The sequence below is a fragment of the Heliangelus exortis genome, chromosome Z (assembly GCF_036169615.1).
Source record: "Heliangelus exortis chromosome Z, bHelExo1.hap1, whole genome shotgun sequence".
Taxonomy (NCBI): Eukaryota; Metazoa; Chordata; class Aves; order Apodiformes; family Trochilidae; genus Heliangelus; species Heliangelus exortis.
In genome coordinates, this window is record NC_092454.1 from 54,100,782 (window position 1) to 54,120,217 (window position 19,436).

The following is a 19,436-nucleotide window of genomic DNA, read 5'->3' on the forward strand; positions in this document are numbered from 1 at the left end:
TTACTGATTACTGTCTCTTACTGTGGACAAGGCCAGAAATGGAGGGGAAATGGTCTTTATGGAAAACTGTAGACTTGTTTTATTACCAAGAAAATGTCATCCTTGCCCTCTTGAGACGAAAGACTTGCTTGGACTCTAAAGCGTGAGGCATACTAGCTTTTGCATAAAAGGCATCTGGGTTTTTTTTTTAGTGCAGCAAGGAAATGAATGGTCCTACTTTTCATGCAACTATCAATCTTTTCTCAAAATTTCCTTAAGAACTTGACCTGAAGGGGGCCTAAGTAAATAAGTGTTTCTTATTTAGATAAGACTTTTTTTTCCTTTTCTGTTCCTGTGTGGGGAAAAAAAGAAGAAGAAAAAAAGAAAGAAAAAATTTTAAAAAGTGTCTGTTCCCCATACAGTACAAAGGGCTGTAAAATCACCTGGGTGGCTGGAGAGGAATAAGTTGGCCTGCTCTTCATAGCCCACACAGAGGTTCTTCCCTTATCTCAAGAGATGGAGGGGACCATCCTGACTGTCAGAAGATACTCTCTTCACTATGCTAGAGATATAAGAGTATAAACTGGGAGACATTGGGTGGTCTCATTTTGCAGCCCCCATGAAGTGTAGAGAAGGATGCATGTGTTAGTCTTTTCAAGATTTCTATCTGACCTTAAGACTGGACACATTATGACCTGATTATGGTTTATTTGTTCCACAGCAGATACAATTAGTATGTATCACCCACGATTAATATGTGGGTGAATATACAAGGAAAACAATGTCTTCAGCAGGGAGCCAGCACAAGGCTTCTGTCACTGACACTCGCCTTTGCCCTGTCATTTCACCCACTGTTATTAGAAATTCATCAAATATGTCTGGAGAATTTGCATGCTTAGCCTGCTTTGGAAAGAGAGGATTGTCTAGCCGTGAAAGGAGATTATGCAGCAATTTCCTCCACAGCACAGCAAGGCAATAATTCTGACTCTTCATTATAGAGGAAGGATTAGTAAGAATGGTTGCATTTCCTGTGCAGTGAGAGCAAGATGAGCCATGCTCCAGGTTCCTTTGGGAATTTCCATGATAATGTCAATTTCAGACACAATGGATAATGCTACTATGAGAAAATGTGTATGTTTAAACAGGAATGCTTGTGGGGAAGGGAAAAGGGATCAATTAATTAAATGATGTGTTCGATCTCAGCTAGAAAGACAGCTGTGCAAAAAAAGAGAAGAGTTGAAGTTAGTTGCTTGAGTCTTATAATTTGTACATTAATTACTGACAGCAGCAATGTATTTCTGAGATGACCATAGTTTTTAATAGATACTCTAATGTTCTTTCATTCATTATGAAAATATTTTCCTTTATGTGTGAGAATACTTGCTGTAGTTTAATTGGGTGAGAGGATGTAAAGAAGTCTTGCAGTTACTTGTACTTGCTAAATAAATGAAGGAGAGAGGTCCTACAAAGTATCTCCATCTCTCTCTCTTGTGTTTTCACACTCCTGCTTGGGGTGAACACAACTCAGTGCTACTGGTCAGGCATCAAATACTCACTGTCTGTTTCCCAACAGATACACAATCCTCCTTACATTTTTTCTAAATCCTTCACTTGACAGAGGTTGCAAATCTCTAAATGCAGAAATGTATCACAGGGACAGAAGTCACAGAGGCATACTTAAATGCTCAAGAAAGACAGGCAGTCCAGCAATTGGATGTTAGAAAGACACAGATCAAAGGAAAGATTTCCTTAGCAGCCCTGAGCCCAGATCTTAGGGCTAATATGAACCCTGATCTGCGTGTGCAGGCACCCTTCTGAAAGCCCAGAGAGACTTTAGATGGTGTCTTAAGTCCACATGGCTGGCTGTGACTGTGCACCAAATTAGGCCCCTTTTAGGCACCTAGGCACCTTTTTTATTAAATGGTGGGTTTTAGGTTTTTTTCCTCATAAAAGAAATGCATTGACTTCACATGCCTTCAGGCCTTTTTAAAAGATTACTTGTTTGACTGGTGGCTGTAGAGAAATAATTCCTCTTATTGCTCAATAAATCAAGTCACTGTCATTTTAAGCACACTAGCTGAATTTCTGATGAGCACATGGAAGAGTTAACTCTACCACTGTCATGTTACAAGAGCACTAAAATGATAACAAACCTGGGGAACACAAATTTCATCATCTCTTTTAGCATAAATTTGGAGCATGGGCAAGATAATTGTAAAATTATACACATCCTATAAAAATCTGTGTCTTGCATACAAAACACACAAGTAGTACTGTGGACTAGTAAAACACAAATAAAGTATGTGCAGGAAAGCAGAGCAGTGTCTTTTGAAACTGTAGGCATTTCAAATATGTTTTCAAAATTTTAAAATAAAACTTCTTAAAATGTTAAGCAGTTTTTTATTTCACTAAACACAACTTTTCTTATATACAATAATAATCAGGTTATCCTGGGCTGGAAGGGGGCGTTGATTTAATTTGAAGTAGTGGGTTCCTTCTCTGAAAGGTTTTTTTGTTGCTTTAGCAATTGAAAGCCTTTTTTTCGTAATAGGATTAGCCCGAATAATTACCAAAGGATTTCTCTGGGTCATCTGAGTACAGTTCCCCACAGCAGTATTTAAAGTCTGTCTGAAGTAAGGAAACAGTCAGTGGCCGTGGGTAGATGAAAAGGTTATAGTTAACTGTTGCCACTCAAACCAGAGAAAGTCATCTTCAGAGGCAGGATCACAGTGTTTTTTATCCATCCTGCCCAGATGTCGAGAGGAAGAAGCAGTAACTCACTGTCAGCAAGAAGGTGCAATGAAGAGCTCATGGTAAGCAGAATGAAGTGAGGGGCCACAACCTGAGCAATAGGTGTTGTGGCAACTGCACCTAGGTGTCTTGCAGCTGGCTCTTGTTCAGTAACATACATAGTCTGGAACAATGAAGCTTTACTGTTGCATGGAGCAGACTTTATGCTATTTCTCTGGTTCTGGCTGCAGAGCAGGGCCCTCCCTTCTGGCCCAGTGGAAGGAAGTCTGCCTGCATTTCTGTGGCAGGTCCCTGAAATCTGTGAGACACCATGTCAACCGTATGTGGGAGAAGCTTCTGAGTCTACAGCTTTAGGACAGCTCCTTGATGCTTTTTACCGTTTTTACATTTTAGGCAGTATTGAAGAGTTATAAATTTTGATTTAAAAATAAATAAATAAAAAAAAAGAACCCCTTGAGGAGGGCAAAACAGTGGCTTTAATACATGTTTCTAATCTGTAACTTTATTACTTGTTCAAGTCATACCATATTTTTTTCTGCTGCTCTAAGCCTTCATTTCAGAGGATCTGGCTATGTGTCTGTATTTATGTGCAACCTAATATGTTGTCCAGTATTACTGGAAAATGAAATCTGAAAGGCATTTCTTCAGCATGTGTCTGCAGATACCAACTTGACAGATACATGGCTGTAATGATAGATCATTGTTTGGTGTGCCAGGAAATGAGCACTTCTGGCCTGACTTGTCTGATATTTCTTGAAATCACAGGACATGTGCAGGGATTTTTTTCCAACTCATTCTCAAAACTGTTATTTCTATGGGAAAAAGGCTTGGTATAGACCTTTATTTGGGGTGCTTTGTCTCATGCTGCTATCTGTACCTGTTTCCTCTCTGCCCATCCTCTGGAGACTTCCGACTTGCATAATTGCATCTGAAAGTAATCACATTTGTGGATCAAAGAAAATACACAACCTTATTGTTGCAACTTAATTGTTCCTGGAATAATTCCTACAGGTTGTCCACAGTTGCCTGTCTCAGTGATAGATTCAGACTCATCATTCCTCCCAGCTTCTGTGATTTTCCAAATGGCTGGTATTATTTAGCCACTTAGGTTTGTGCTCTTAGAAACTCTCTCATTACCTAATGCACCAGCGAGCTGACTGTTGCCAGTAGCTACAACTTACCTCTGCTCTGGTAAGCAGTAAACTTGAACTTTTCTGTCTGCTGCAGCCACATTAATAATGGATTCTATTTCCTGTAATTACATACATGCACAGAGATTTTTTTTAATTTTTTTTTTTCTTTTTTCTTTTGTTAAGAAGAAGAAAGGAAATGGAGGAGGAGGGTGGAAGGTGGTGGAAACAGCTACAGCTAATTATTAATGCTGACTAGGCCCCAGCTGCATAGGTTTTTAATTAGCCAATGCCTAATACTAATAGTCACTGCTGGGATGATACTACCACTTCTTCAGCAGGTTAGTTTAAACAGGGAATTGTATTGTATTATCTGCTCACACCTGCACTCTGTAGTATTGCTCACACATACTCAGCAACACAGGCAAAAACTTCATCCTTTTTTATTTTTCAGGTGAACTGGTTAAATTTGGGTCTTTTTGTGTCCTTCAAGGCAGCCTTAAACTGTGATTTCTATGCAGCTGAGCAGGGCAGCTTTCCTGATGAAAGCATAAACTGATGCCTAATGAAGGAAAAGAACCCAATATACAGAATTTCACATATTTTTCAAGTGTTATTAACAAGGCCTCCAGAGAATCATTTAAAATATATCAGTGAGGCAGGAGCAGTGTCTTCACTTTTTGGAGTGAAATGAGTTCAAGGTTCAAGACACCATGCCTTTTCCTTCCTTGGCTGATCTTCTTTCCCCCAGTCTGCCCTGGGGAGCTCATGACTTGCACCGTGGAGCTTGTGCCCTTAGAATTGGATCTATTTTGGTCACACCCTTGTTTTTTCCCCTAGTACATGCAAAGTAATTAAAAAACAGTCCCTTAATTGAAAACCCTAAAGGAAGGACAATGGGTTTAGTGTGAAATTAGAAACATGGAGAGGATTTGGCAGCTTTTAATTTAATAGGAGTTAAATGGCAGTTAAGCTGTATGCAGGGAATTTTTAAGCAAGAGCAAGACATCCCTCATATTAGATCTCCACTCTTACTGTAGCTGAGAAGGCTGAAATCTTGCCCACAATGGCAAGAAGTTTGTCCCCATCTTTGCAGAAGTCAATGTTTGAAGGAATAGTAGAGTTTTAAAGGGTCTGGCTTCAAACTGTGGCCCTGCATAGAAAGGGATTTAGGGACACTGTTCACCTTGTCCATGAGTATACAAGCCAAGATCCCTAAGTGCTTCTTTCTCCTTCTTGGTAAGCCTGTAGGTGCTCATTTCCTTTCCCTACCATCAGGACCACCCTTCCTACCACAGGCATAGCATAGCTGCCGTGTTGTACATGAGGACAGCTCTGTTTTATTTGGCTATTTCTCTGGATGGTAATATGGATGGACTTGGCTGGGAACACAGGGTACAGGGTGACCTCAGTCCTGCCTAACTTGCCCACCCTTTCAAATACTTTCTCAGAGTAAATGGATTTATTCCTTAGGTGCCCTCAATAAGAAGGAAGAAGGTAGTCTGTTCCCTCCACCTCCTGTTTGTACTCCCATTGCCACTCCACAGCCTTTGTGGTGAAACACAGGCAGACATAACACACCCCCAGGTGACATGACCTGCGATTTGGTTGCAGGAACTGCTGCAGGAATAATGCATACATAAAATGAAATAATTATTGCTGTGAACTGATTGTGATACATGTGTGTGAGTTTGTTAACACTCCCTCACATACTGTTATGGTCAGTAGTGGGGATGTGAAATATCTGAGTTCTGGAGCAAGTGCTCCATTTACTTGCCTTCCTCTGTCCTCTTGTGAGTTTTGAAGACCTGGTTTTTGTCCTGTCACTGCCTTCTCTGCTCCATTTCTAGGTTGTCCAGTGTCTTGCTGAAGGGAGTGTTTCAGAGGTTCACTGCTGTTCTTATATCATCCTCCAGCAAAGGCACACATTGCCCCATGCAGTGCATGCCCCAGATGCTAAATGGAAATTATAATGAGCCCATTTTACTCAGGTGCAAGGGGCTATTTGGTGTCTAGAGCAGCACAGAATCTGTTCTGCAGCCCTTGAATTGCACTGGTGAAATGAGAGTAAAAAAGATAGGTTTAAAGTTTCAGAGTTTCCTTGTTGCTGTTTTCCTCTCTTGCTCTTGACAAAACACAACCCAATGCAGGAAAATTGAAGTTCTGTGTATGAGAAGAGTTAACTACCTTATTTGAATTCAAATTTTGATTTCTTAAAGGTGAGAGTTTTGCTTTTGTGGCAGACCGTATATAGCTCAAAGAGAGAAAGATGTGACAAGGTCACAAGGTCACAATTTTAAAATGCAGGCTGGGGTTTGCATTCAAAACATAGATGTGTAATAAAAACATATTTGATTAGACAACTGAAAATTCATGACTAGATAAAAAGTCTTCTTTATCATACTTATTTGAATTTGTCTTAATTATATTCTGGAAATTGACAGTCTTTTCCAGCCAATGCCAAAGGAGTGATTCATGCGTTCTATGGCTCTTTGAATGCACTAAGAAGGAATATTAAATATTAAATGCCCTAGTTGATGTTGGGGTTCTGAGGCATGATGAGAGCTGTTGCTTGTGTTATTGCTAGAATTTTTGTAGTAATAAATACTGTGTTGCTTACCTGGTTTAAACAGCAGACATCTCAATTCTGCTAACTTGAGCATGATCAGGCATGACCAGAACTGAACTGGCCAGGGTAATTGAATTAATATCTTGATGTAGGTTGTAAATTCATTATTTGGATGTATTTGCAAAAAGCTGCTAAGCAAATCTTTTGTGCTGTAAACACAGGATTTTCTGCAAGCAAAACTCTGAAGCTTGCAGGTTCTGAATGTAGATCTTTACTGTAAGATACACTTTACAAATCTAAGCTAGTCATATGTCAGTCCTGTCATTAACACCTGCTTATTAAATGATAAAACATTTTCCATACAGTAGGCTGGATGCATGTTTTTGACTTATTTGTTTTGGCTTAGTTTGGGTGGTATTTTTTCTCTTCATAGTAAAACTATTGAATATACATACATTAGAGAATTACTCTGTTGAAGTCCAGGCGTAGTTGAAATTCTGAAAATGACACTTTAAACTGAAATAAAGTTTGATACTGTTAGTTTTAAATAGTAGTTAGGGATGTGCACAAGTACAAAAATAATCCTGTCTTTACAAAAAAGTGGAAGGTGTGTTGAGCAGAGTCAAGATTTTTCAGAATAATGGTTCCCTTGTTGAGATCTTCTGGGAGCTTCTGTGTAAATTAAGCTAGATTCAGGATGAGCCTTGGATCATGGTTTCACTATGCAAAGTCTTTAAGTCTTTGGTGAGAGGACAAGGTCAAGAAACTCCTATCCCCTGGAGCATTGTCCCATCCCCATTCTTCCAGACTATATATGTTTATGGACCCAGCTGACAACCTGCTGGTAAGCTCACCCAGTAAAATAACAAAACCAAAACCAAACAAATTATTTTAAAGTAAAAATGCAGTTCTATGATCCACTTGAGAGCCTGGCCACATGAACACTGTTACTGAACTTGTGCAAATGACAGAACAGAGGCAGCAAAAAGGACAGACATGGAAAAGTATTATATTGCCAGACTGTTTTTTTCATGAAACCACAGCACTACAACCCAAAATACCTTTTCAGTTCCTGAATTAGGCTCTGATTCAAAAAAGCACTTAGATATATGATGTAGCCCATCTCTAATCAGGAAGGCATTTCACCACTTGTTTAACTCCATGCACATTTAAGTACTTCATTAACCACAGGTCAGTGGGGGAGTGATAATTCCTTGAGTCAGGGCTTTCAGGACCTTTACTCAAATTATCAGTGTCCAGGGACTCCCCTGGTAGCAGCAGCACCATGGATGTAGAGGCTAGCCAGAACAAAATCCTGCATAGCCATGCCTGTGCACAGTAGCAAAATTGCTGCTGTCCAACAAACACCCATTAGAAATTTCTTGCTTCTGAATGAAGCGGCTCAAATAGAGGCAAATGGATGCATTTTAGCACTATGATGCATGGCCATTAGTGAGTGAGCCTGGGCCCTGTGACTGCAATGTTGCCCCAGTTCACTGCTGTACTGTGAAAATAAATAATCATGACTGCTGCAGGAAGGTCTGCTGGAGATTCCAGTGACAGGGTGAAGGTGTTGCCAAATCTGAGAAAAAGTAAAAGGAAAAAGACCAAAAAAACACAAAACAAACCAGAAAACTGCACACAGTCTTTCTTTTGCCGTTTCTGCCCTCACGCAGAAGAGCCTAGCTGAGTGCATTTCATATCTTTGCATCTTTTAAATGCTCCTTTAACACATGTCAGAGATAATTATCATTAGCCTGAACAGTGGCAGGTCACATCCCAGTTTTGTGACTGAGTAGAGGCTAGGGGAATGAGTCAGTGCCATTGATGAAAACCCCTGACATTTGCAGTTTGATGCTGGATTTGTGTGTCTCATGTAGTGCCATTAGCTCTGCTTTTGATTAGGGTGAAAGAAATTCGGTGTCTCACATTTCATTTGAAGATGAAAAGACTTAGAAAACCTTTTGGATCCCCTGAAATAACAGCCCATTTAATGGCAGTTTCAGTTTCAGCTACCAACTGTAGCTATTTAAAGCATAAGCATTTCTTGAAATGGCCATTGTAGTTGTGTTGGTTTTTCAAATCATTGTTCAGGCAAGCCACAGATACTTTACTTTACAGAAAGCATGCTGCTTGTGTAAATGACTAGTGTAAATGTACACGTGTGATGTCAGTACAGAAAGCTCTGCCACAGAGCTTTCCCAGATGTTTTCATAAGCCCTGAAGTTTGTATTCTGTGCTGCAGACATTTCCAAGAAATGTAGTAGTGTGAGGACCCACTTCGGACTCACTTTTGTGGGCAGTGAAATAATTCCAATATAGTTGTTTTGGTTTGGGGCAATGGAGATGACTTGGATACAGCCTGTTCATGTCCCTGTCTTCTACACTGTGGGTAGAAGTCTTCCCACAGCAGCCCTCTTATACCAAATAAATTGAACACACTAATTATTCTGCTGACATTGGTGTTTTTACCCTCATGTCTAAGGATGAATATGTACGTAAGGGCATCTATTTTTTACTGTCCATGTTTTGCTTCATTTTATTACAAGTTTGATGTTTCTTCTCAGTCACATATGGCTACAAATGCCCAGAGGGCTTAAAAAATACAATATAAAAAGGTGGAAAAGGTGGTGAGAATGGGCAGATACAGAAACAGCACTATCACATGTACTGTCTTTGTTTTACATCAATGGGATGTGAACAATGGGATGTGTGTGAGTGTGAGTGACAGTCCGTACCATTGTAATATTTGCAGTTGCAGTGGTAGGACTGGTATGATAGCAAAGTGGTTTTCTCCTTGTACCATTTGAGCTGAGAGATGAGATTTTTAGTGAAGGATATTGGAAGGACTCAAAGAGGAAGAGTCCTGACATCAGTCCAAGAGAGATGGATTAAGGAGGGGAGGTTGGTGAAGCACTGAAAGGAGAAATAAATTAATTGTTTGCAGCATGTGTGATAGCCCACTCTTCCCACACCATGACTGCTGGCAGTGATGCTACTTATTGGGCCTGCTCACTTGCTGTTGGTCACTCTCCCATCTTTAAATAGTGCACTTATTTAATTTGCAGAAAGTGCCTGCAATCAATAAAAAGAGATCCTTTTATCTTCCTCATCAATCTTTTGCTAATGAACACACACTTTTTTTCTTTTTAGCTTCTTGGTTACAGTGCTTTTAATTTCTCAGTGTATGGAAAAGAGAAGGGGTGCAATCAAACACATGATGGAGCAGTTGATGAAGCAATTGCTTCCTTCTGAAGAACTGGCATGTTCTTAAAGAAAAGCAGTGGGATAGAAATATCACTTGCCCTGCACTGATCTGTGGCCCTCTGAGCATCCTTTCTTAAGCTGTGATCCAGCCAAGCCGTGAATAACCACTTGTGTAGACATACTTTACTTCCCTATTGTCCCACTAATTGAAAGAAAGCAGGTGATACTTAGGGAATCTTTTGGGGGACTACTGGGACTTTTTTTGAAGGAGATGGATGGATATTTGAAATCTAATGGCTTCCATGAGTATTACACTCCAAGCCTAATTTCAAAAATCTTCAGCAGGCTTGCATTTGATCATAGCAAGAACAAAGGCTCAGCTGAGTTAAATGGTTTCTTATTGCTCTGATTTGCAGGATGTTGTCAGTTATGGTCACATATCAGTTTAAGCTTCCACATCTTTGTGCCTAGCCAGAGAGAGTGGTCCTCTGCTGTGTGTTAATATGAAATCAGCATCCTTTTAGAACCCATAGAGCTGGAGGAGATACAACTTGTTCATCCTCATCGGCTAGAGGTTAATTCTGACTTTGGCTTTTGTCTATCATTGAGGCTTTTTTGTGGGATGGTAGAAAAAACCCCATTTGATTCTTTATAAAAACACTCCACAAAATAAAATTACAGTTTTCTAAGCCTCTGACTTTCAATCTGTCACTTACATATGGCAAGAGTCCAAATCTCAGCCACACACTAGCTTCATTAGTGTAGAAGCACACTACTTTTTCCTCTAAGCAGAAGAGACTCAAGCCACATAGTATCAGAAATAAATCTTCGTACAAGAACCTAATCTAATTACAAATAGGCAAGTAATTTCCTTCCTTATCCTTTTATATTGCCCACCAATGGGCTAGCAAAATTTTGTTACCTCCAAGGCCCTCTTGGATCCCTCTTGTTTTCTTCTAGGGTCTCCCTTCCTATTAAGCAATTGCTGGCTCTTCTCCAAGGTGCTCATCTCCTCCAGCCTGGGCCAGAACCCATGTTCACGCATGGCGTGCCGGTGCTAGCATGTCACTACAGAAATGTAAAAGACTCAGGAGATTTTGCATTGCTGTGGGCGGGAGAGGTGTAAGAAAGGAACCCCCAAAACATCAAACAGTACCCTCAGTTTACAATTGTGTCTTCATATGCAAAGTGAGAGACTAGCAGCCTTTACAAAAGGTAGTCTGCACCCTTGCTGACTCAGATGCAGTAAAGAGCAGGGACTTGCACTTCTGTTCAAAAGGTCCTGAGAGGAGCCAGCTCCATGCCGTATCGTGTTGCAGCATCCCGGGCAGGCTGTGTCTTGGCCCTGGCTCTGGCCACCTGTGGAGAAGGGCCAGAGAAAGCAGCCTGGCGGATGATTCAGCATTGCCTTTCTCCCTTGCTGCCCAGAGGATAAGGGGAGCCGCCAGGCAGCTCCGAAGGCAGGGTACCGCCCTGCTTTTCCCGGCCCAAAATCTCCAGCACCCCGCAGCTCCATCGGGGCTGGGTGGGCGAGGCGTCTCGGCAGGCTCCCCTGGGGAGGAGGAGCAGGAGACGGGGCGCGGAGGAGGTCTGAGCAAAGCTGGCTGCGCGGTGATGAAGCAGGCAGCCCGCGCACCCGGCCGGGAGCAGCGGCGGGGGAAGGGACCTGCAGCAGCGGAGGGTACCGCAGCCTGGAAGGCAGCCAGGCCCCACCGGGGTGATGCGGCGGGAGGGGCTGGATGGCTGCGTGCCGGCAGGAGACGGCGCAGGCAGGCTGGGCCCTGGCCGGTGGACGAGGAGGGAATGAAAAAGCAAAGGAGGTAGCAGATGCGATCCTGGCCCCGTTTAGCACACAGCTGATAGAGCTCTTTCCATCCTGCTGCCTCTTCAGCTGCAGAGTGCGGAGGGGGGCAATGCACCCACATACAAGGGAGCTCCTGCAAGTGTCCCCACCAGCCTTCAGGGTCAAGAGGCTCTGCGGTTCCTCAGGGAGCTGTGCACACAGATGCGGTAGCGTTGTCTGACCCAGTTACAATCTATCTCTCCATCAAACAATCTAGCATTGTGCATGATTATTTTCACAGCAACCCTTGTGAGGAAGGTGCTAGATCTCCACATGCATTTCTGTTCGTTTCAGCACCAGAAAGATGTGAGCAAAGCAGAAATTTAAAGAGCAGTTAAATATGGAAACACTGGAGAGTAGAGAAGATTACAGGTGACAATTGCACGCATGCAGTATAGCGCAGGGAAGATGTGGACAGGGCAGTGGATAAAACACAAGATCTGAGCATCATCAGCAAGGAAAACTGTCCAAATAGAAACAGGGAGGTTGAAAAATTAGATGTGAATACAGAAGTCTGGACATTTTAAAAAACTTGTGCCAATTACTCAGATGTTGTTGTGCCTCATCTGTGCGACAAGAATATTCCTAGATGATTCACACTTTGAACTCTCCTTTGAAGAGTGATGCTTCTGCTTCACCTGAAGAGCAACTTGTGTGTGTGAATGTCTGATTTTCCCAAATTTGTCAGTTAAGTAAAAACCTTGCTTATTGGTAAATCCTTTCCCTAGAAAACTAGCTTACTTGTACCCACAGACCATCAAAGCTGTCATGACAATGTTGCTGTGATATTACTTACTACTACAGTAGCTGTGTTTTAAATAGGTTTTGAGATGCTTAAAGAAGGAATATGAACAGCTTAGGAGCACATGTGCTTTGTAGTAAGAGGAGCCATTAATGTAAATATGCAATGCAAGCTGTTCCTTCTGTCTGATCACATCATTAACCTGAGGACCAGATACTTCTGGTGAAGTAGACTAGACTGTATGATGATCTATCTTTTTACATTTTTTTTTTTCTTTACATTTTTATGACCTTTTTAAAGTGACTGTTACTAGTGTTGCCAGGGAAGTCAGAAGGAGGGAAGGAATTAGTGGGAGACACAAAGACAAGATGGATAGATACATATCTTTTTTTGTCAGTGTACATAACTACAAAGGAAATTACCTTTTAGATGCCTGACTAAGGTACAATCAAAAATGGGTTCTGGAAAATTTGTAGCATTTGATCCTTTGTTTCTTTATGCATACTGCAAGCATTTATACTAAGGAAAGGGGATTCATGCTGCCTGCTCTGTAATGAAGATGTTTTCACGAAGTCCAAGGAACTGGCACTTGTGTTTAAAGCTTCTCTCCCTTTATATACATTTCTGCATTGTTCCAAAGGTGTGGGAGAGAGAGGAGGTCAGGAATAGAGTGAATTCTAATCTTACTTTCATTATGTTAAGTGGACTGCTGATTTACCCTTGCATTACACTTCACTGGTGGAAGTTGGCTCAACTGCTAGTTATTAGTAAAAGTGAGGAATTACAAATTTAAGGGCAAGGTGGAAGCCTCTTTAGTAATAATTCTTTTTTTTTTTTATTATTCTTTATTTTTGTCTAAGGAGGGCTGAGAATATATGGTAGCAGCATGTCAGCTCCTGAAAAGTACATACAGGAACTGGCTTCAGTGTGAAGTCTTTGCTTCTTTGGTTTTGGAAAGGAGGTTAGAAAATAGAATATTTAAAAAAATAAATAAATAAAATAAAATTATGCAGACCTCTTTAAAATAACTTAAATGCAAATTTGTCGGAGATGGGAATGGTTAAGTTGTGGGTTTTTTCCTCTGCTTGACTTAAGATGCATCCCAGCGTTATTGCTAGTGAACAAAAGTTATTCAGGGGCTTGGAAGGAAAAGCTGTCTCCAGGTGCCAGGCAGGGAGAAGCTGCCTCTGGAAAGCTGTCTTCCCCCTGGGAGAGATCGAGTATCATCCTGAGCGAGCCCAGTCCATCCTGAAGAGCTCCCACCGACACCCGGTCCTCTCCGGAGGATCCATGGCCGCCGCTTCTGGCCTCGCTCCGGCTGGAGAGAGGGAGCGGGCGGGTGCGCACCTCCTGCCCGCTCCCTGCCTTTCATTTGATGGCCTTTATTCCTCCTAATTGGATAAAATAGGAAGTCACTGACAGTCCTGTGTTGCTGGGTGTACTGATTTCCCTCAGACCAGCCCTGCAGAGGGCGGGGGGTGGGGTAGGGGAGGAAGGAGCTAGTCTGTACATCAGGGAAGCAGGCTGTGAGGGGGCTGGGGGAGCGGGGCGGGAGGGGGGTGGGAGGGAGGGGGGGCTGGGGGAAGGAGGAAAGTGAATGAGCGCTCAAGAAGGACAAAGAGGGAGGGGAGAGAAAGGGAGTTACCACCGTCTTGGCATCGCTTTTCCTTTCAAACCTCTGTGTAATGATATTGTTTGCAGTGATGCTCAGACAGCGAGCACCTGCTGCTCTGTAATGATTCAGCCTCTTTCAGCCGCCGCTGTAACACGACAGGATGCTGCTGCTACTGTCACTTCTGCCGCTGCCGCTGTTGTTACAGATTTTGCTTTTGCTCCTTCTACCGCATGACAATTGTTTTCCTCGTCTAAGCAGATACCAGCCTCAGATGCTCAAGGTGAGAGTCTTGCCTTTCGCTCTGGGCTATTGGTTCACTTAATCCTTCAATTTGTTTGGTGTGCGTGCTTTTCTTTCTTTCATCACCCTCCTTCCCCCTGTTTTGTTTTGTTGTGCTTGCTTTTGGGGGGACGTTTCTTCCCTCCTGAAGAAGAACTGGAATTGCTCGAGAAGTGTTTAAAGAATTATAAAATTGTCCAGCAAATAGGAGCTGAGTAATTGAGAAGCTACTCTTGCCTCAGAGGCAGAGCGATCAACACAGGGCTTGAGGGCAAGGAGGGATAGGAGAGGTGTCTTTTTTTTCCCGTGCATTACTCCTCTCCCAGTTTGGATGATGTTGCTGAGCTCGCATCTTTTGTTGACTCCTGCTCTGTGATTTTTGCAGAGCGCTGTGACTATTACTACCGTCTCTTTTTGTCTGTCTCACAGTAATGGACTGTGATAGAGTTAAGGCCTTTTGGAGGTGAGCTGTTTGAGAGCTGATGCTTAAACATGTCTGAAGTGGCTGCCGACACTTTCCCCAGCCCCTCAGCTCAGCTGAGCCCTGATGTGTCCCTCAACGGGCTCCCGGCTGAGGAGAACATGCCGAGGACCCAAAGAGAGGACAGGAGGGTCGAGGGGTTAGCAGGCCTGGCCGCGACCTGCTGTGTGTGCCTGGAGGCAGAGCGACTGAAGGGCTGCCTCAACTCTGAAAAGATCTGCATCGCCCCTATCCTGGCTTGCCTGCTCAGCCTTTGCCTCTGCATTGCTGGCCTCAAGTGGGTCTTTGTGGACAAGATTTTTGAGTATGACTCTCCTACCCACCTTGACCCTGGGAGGATAGGACAAGACCCAAAGAGTGCTGTGGATCCTACAGCTCTGTCTGCCTGGGTGCCTTCAGAGGTGTATGCCTCACCTTTCCCTGTACCTAGCCCCAAAAGCAAGGCTGAAGTGACAGTACAAACTGACAGCTCGCTTGTGCCCTCCAAACCATTCCTCCAGCCTTCTCTGTATAACCGCATCCTAGATCTTGGGTTGTTGTCCTCTGCTGCACCTTCACTGTCACCACCCACTCTGGAGCCTACCACAGCATCTCAGGCACAAGCAACAGAAACCAATCTCCAAGCTGCTCCAAAACTTTGTAAGTAGAAGTTACATGTTTCTTTGTTTATCCTAAAAAAAAAAAAAAAAAAAAAAGCAGTTAAGTGTTCTGTAGCTGTCATTGAGGAGGACACGTGACTGGCTTGCAATGTCAATGTGCTTAAATGTGCTAAGATGGGTATAACATAGGTTACCTTCCAAGGACAGCACCTAAAGGCCTCTGAACTTAGTTCTGAGGTGTGCATAGCAATGAAGAGGGCTTCATTTGGGACTTTGTAAAGCACCAGTATCACCCTTTTCTCTGCACCTACTTGTAGGGAAGTATGTGATTTGCTTCAAGGGGTTATCAGATGGATATTCCACAAGGTCTATCAGAATATTTTCCTTATAAATTTGATTTTTATCCTGTGCTGGATCTTCCCCATGTGTTCATTTTCTTTGCCTTGCTTGCAGAGCACTTCTGCTACCTCCTTCCTGAAGTCTGTTGCTGGCAAACATCTCTGTCATCCTCCTGAAACTGTCAGGGAGAACAGTGTGAAAGAGCGACAGCCTATTTGAAGCAGTTAGAGACTGGGAATTATTAATTTAGCAGTTAGCTTATGATCTTTCCCTTTCTTTTAAGAGGATAAGACACATTTTTTTTTCTCTGTCTTTCTTCCTCTAGGAGTTGATTCTTCTTGAACCTGTATCTCAGACATTGACTCACTGACTTTTGTGGGGCATTTCAGAAAAGTATTCTTGCTGATGCAGGAAGGGTCAGATTCCAAAATAGTCTTTGCTCATCCTTAAAGCAAAAAATATCCGGAGTACTTGGATTATTTTCTCAGTAGCAATCATAAAGCATCAAAATCTTGCTTTTCTAAAATGTAATTTCTTTGACATTCATCATTTTAACCTGTCAAATCCAGGGCAGATCAAGCCAACAATTCCTGAGCTGCCTAAAATTGTGCAGGTCTAGTAATGGAGAAGGTAATGCTCTGTTGTGCTGAGAGTACAGGGCTGAGGTTTCCTTTGGAAAGCTGCAGTGGTCAGAATGATGGACTTTGTTCTTGCAAATTGCCTTGCAGAACTCCTTATGCTTTCCCTGTAGTGCCGCAGCATGGCCACATTATGGGTGGTACAGATTGGACCTCGCCCTTAAGTCACCAGAAGTTTGCTATTGCTTTTAGCCCTACTAAGATGGACTCTGTGCAGATATGTGGCAGTTGGATTAGATGTAGCATTTTGGGTCAACCATCTTTCTGGTGAAAATGAGCATGAACTACAGTGATTTCAGTGGAAGTCTTTCCAGCTGAGATTCAGTCCAGAACAGTAATTCCAGAATCACTGAGAGAAAATTTGAATGTTCCTTCAAAGCCCTGCTGCCTTTTGCTTAGATAATGAGTGTTAACCAGCCTTTGGATTAAAAGTAATTTGTCTAAAGGAAACATTTGGTAGGAAAATAATACTGTGCAGTTAAGTGATAGGGAGGTTTGTCTATGGTAAGTAAGACAGTACTTAAATTATGTCTATATTCAACTGTCTTGTGCTTATACAGAACTACACTAAATTATTTTTTTATTTTAGTGCTGATGCAGAAAATCTCTTACTGCAGTGCAAATACTCTAAGTGACATCAAAGATAACAGTACTTTTTACTTCACAAAGTGACCAAGGACCATCCCATCAAAATGGCCTCTTTCATGTGAGAGGGAGAAGTAACAAAAAGCTAGTTATGCCAGAAGAGCTCACATCTTTGAATTTCCACACGTGAGAAAAGCCCTTACCGATAACCTGCTAATTTAGTCTCTGAAGTAAAGAAGATGTGGGGGGAAAAAAGAGATTCTTTGGAGCAGTCATTGGCTGTCTGCATTCAGATCTGTTCATATCTGGGAAATAAATGGTTGTCCAGAAATAAGGGGATTGAGTTAAGATGTTGTTCTTTTTAATGTTGCCTTAATTTTCTTAAGATAAATGTGTTCTGAAGTATCATAGATTTCCAGATAGATACAGACTGAAAGGAAAGGAGAACTGGCAGCAGGTCAAGTTTGAGTTGCTCTGAGGGAGAAGGTTGTGTAGATGGTACTTATTCTAACTGTGGCATAATTCTGGCTACAGCAAGAAGCTGCAGTTCCCTGGGACAAAAAAAAAAAAAAAAAAAAAAACAAACAAACAAACAAAAAAAAAAATAAAAAAAACAAACCAAAAAAACCCAACCCATAGCTGGAAAAGTGCACTGCAGAAGATCTGCCTAAGAATTCAAAGAAGCATGAAGAGGACTTTTTGGACTACTCTAAAAGCACTGTCTTGGGGTTTTTGAAACAGCTGCGTTTCAAACACATCATTGTGTTTTATGTAGAACAAGATTTGTTGGAGAGGTTGACAGATTGCATCAGCAATAACTTTTTTTTTAAAATGAATGCCTTTGACAGCTATAAAATTCTCAGAGAGCTGACTTGGAAAGTAGCATCTGCAAATTGGATTGCCCCTTCTTTTTGCCTCTCAGTGTTCTTTCTTCCATTTCAGGCAGAGTGAGGTAACTTGTTCCCAGAAAGCTCCTTTTGTGCTGATTTTTTTTTTCCAGAGCAGAAATAAAAAAGAACTGACACATCTCATATTCTGTGGTTGATGTATTGTTTCTGAAACAGGCCCTTCCATGAGTTTCAAAATCCTTTTCTCCTGTCTTTTCTGTCTTACTCAGCATATTCCACTTAAAGCTGTATTCTTCAAGGTCATAGTCTGCTGAGAGCTAATTGATTCTTCTTTCTCCTGGAGCCTGGGAGAGAAAGCAGAAGAGAGACAATCCTAGTAATTGTGTCTGGTGCATTAGATTCAAGACTGGTCTCCCTCCTATTATTAGACTTAGTCCTTTATCAATACAGAAGTAATCTCTTCCTCTCTGGTTGGTTTCTTGTTTATGTTGTAATATCATTTCTCCTTTACTGAAACAGAAAGGAAAGGTGAATATTTTAAAGTATTCCTATATTGAGGGAGTATGTCAATCTTAGCATAATTGCACCAAAGAATATTTCATTACGAGCAGGTTATAATATCACACACTAACCTACTATCTCCCTCCCTCTTAGAAGGCATGCAGATTGTAAGAGTGCTGATGCAGTTTGGGAGCTAAATTTTACTTTTTCTGACACCACCACCTTTAAATACAACTCCACCCTTTACCTAGGATGGCAGTAGATGCTGTTCTGTAGTACTATAAAAGATGTAAATGTGTTTCTGTAAGCCCAAGCCCTAGTCTTTGGGATTTCATCTCTCCAGACTTAGTGAAGTGCCTTGGGGAACACAAGGGAGGGCAAATCACTGCACAAGGACTTTGTTGCAGTGGGTTTCCCTGTAAGTGGAGTGAAGCATCCTGCAGAGGTCAGGGTCTGGAGGATGTGCTTCCCAGATGGCACAGCCCCTGTGTCCTTTTGAAACCCTTCTGGCTTTTCTGGCCACCTCAGGTGCCATGTGCTCACAGGCCAGCCGCATACCTGGTGCCATGCTCGTGGCCAACAGGTGACCAGCAGGCATGTCTGCATCTCCCTGCCTCTGTGCCCACTGAGCTGTGCTGTCAGAGTTGGGTGGGTGCAGCACTGAGCCCCAGTGCATGCCCACCAGAGGCAGGCAGGTGTCCCTCTTACCTCACTGGTGCTGACCCTCACTTGAAAAACATGGCAAAGTGGAGAAAGGCTGTGTACTGCTGTCAGCCACCCCTGGCTGTGACTGCTTCTTCTCGAATTTCTGAGTTCTGCTGCCATTTCAGGTGCACTAGGCCAGCATCACACAGGCTGCTGCATAGTGGGACAATTGTTAAGAGACTGACTCTGAGGACTGATTGTGGGCATTTACCTAGGAAATGGATTCACACCCCCTTCAAAGTTATTCAGGCACAATGTCTTGGCATTGTTTTCTCATCACGCTTGAAATATTTGCAATTTCTCTCTACCTTTCACCTTCAATTGTTTTTGCTCAGTCCTGCATTGGATGTCCTTTCTCCCATGACAAAGTGGTTTGTGAAGGTCCCTTTGGCAGGCTGGAGGGAGTCTCTCCCTCTAGTTATGGGTGCTGCAGCCCTGCTAAAGACTTCAATTGATAGACAGCAAGGGGTTTCCTCATTGAAGCTTCGCACAGCATTTGTTCTTTTCCTTGAACAGTCCAAGTCTGACCCATGCTCTGCAGCTCAAATCCCCATCACAGCACAGTAGGCCTGATTCTATACCTGACCACCTCTGAAAGAGCCAAGGTCAGGGATGTCTCAGCAAA

The 19,436-nt window shown here is 42.5% G+C and overlaps 2 protein-coding genes across 10 annotated transcripts in view; both read left to right on the top strand.

Moving 5' to 3' along the window:
• The window catches only part of NRG1 (neuregulin 1), a 285,176-nt gene that overhangs the window by 169,708 nt on the left and 96,032 nt on the right, over positions 1-19,436 (top strand). The window lies entirely within an intron of this gene.
• On the top strand, positions 13,814-16,112 carry LOC139789489 (uncharacterized). The gene has a single exon (XM_071730318.1). The coding sequence runs from the start codon at positions 13,997-13,999 to the stop codon at positions 14,156-14,158; it is 162 nt and encodes a 53-aa protein (XP_071586419.1). The 5' UTR covers positions 13,814-13,996; the 3' UTR covers positions 14,159-16,112.

Bases quoted from the DNA above. Each gene is read 5' to 3' on its own strand.
- LOC139789489 (XM_071730318.1), top strand. From the start codon at position 13,997: ATGCTGCTGCTACTGTCACTTCTGCCGCTGCCGCTGTTGTTACAGATT.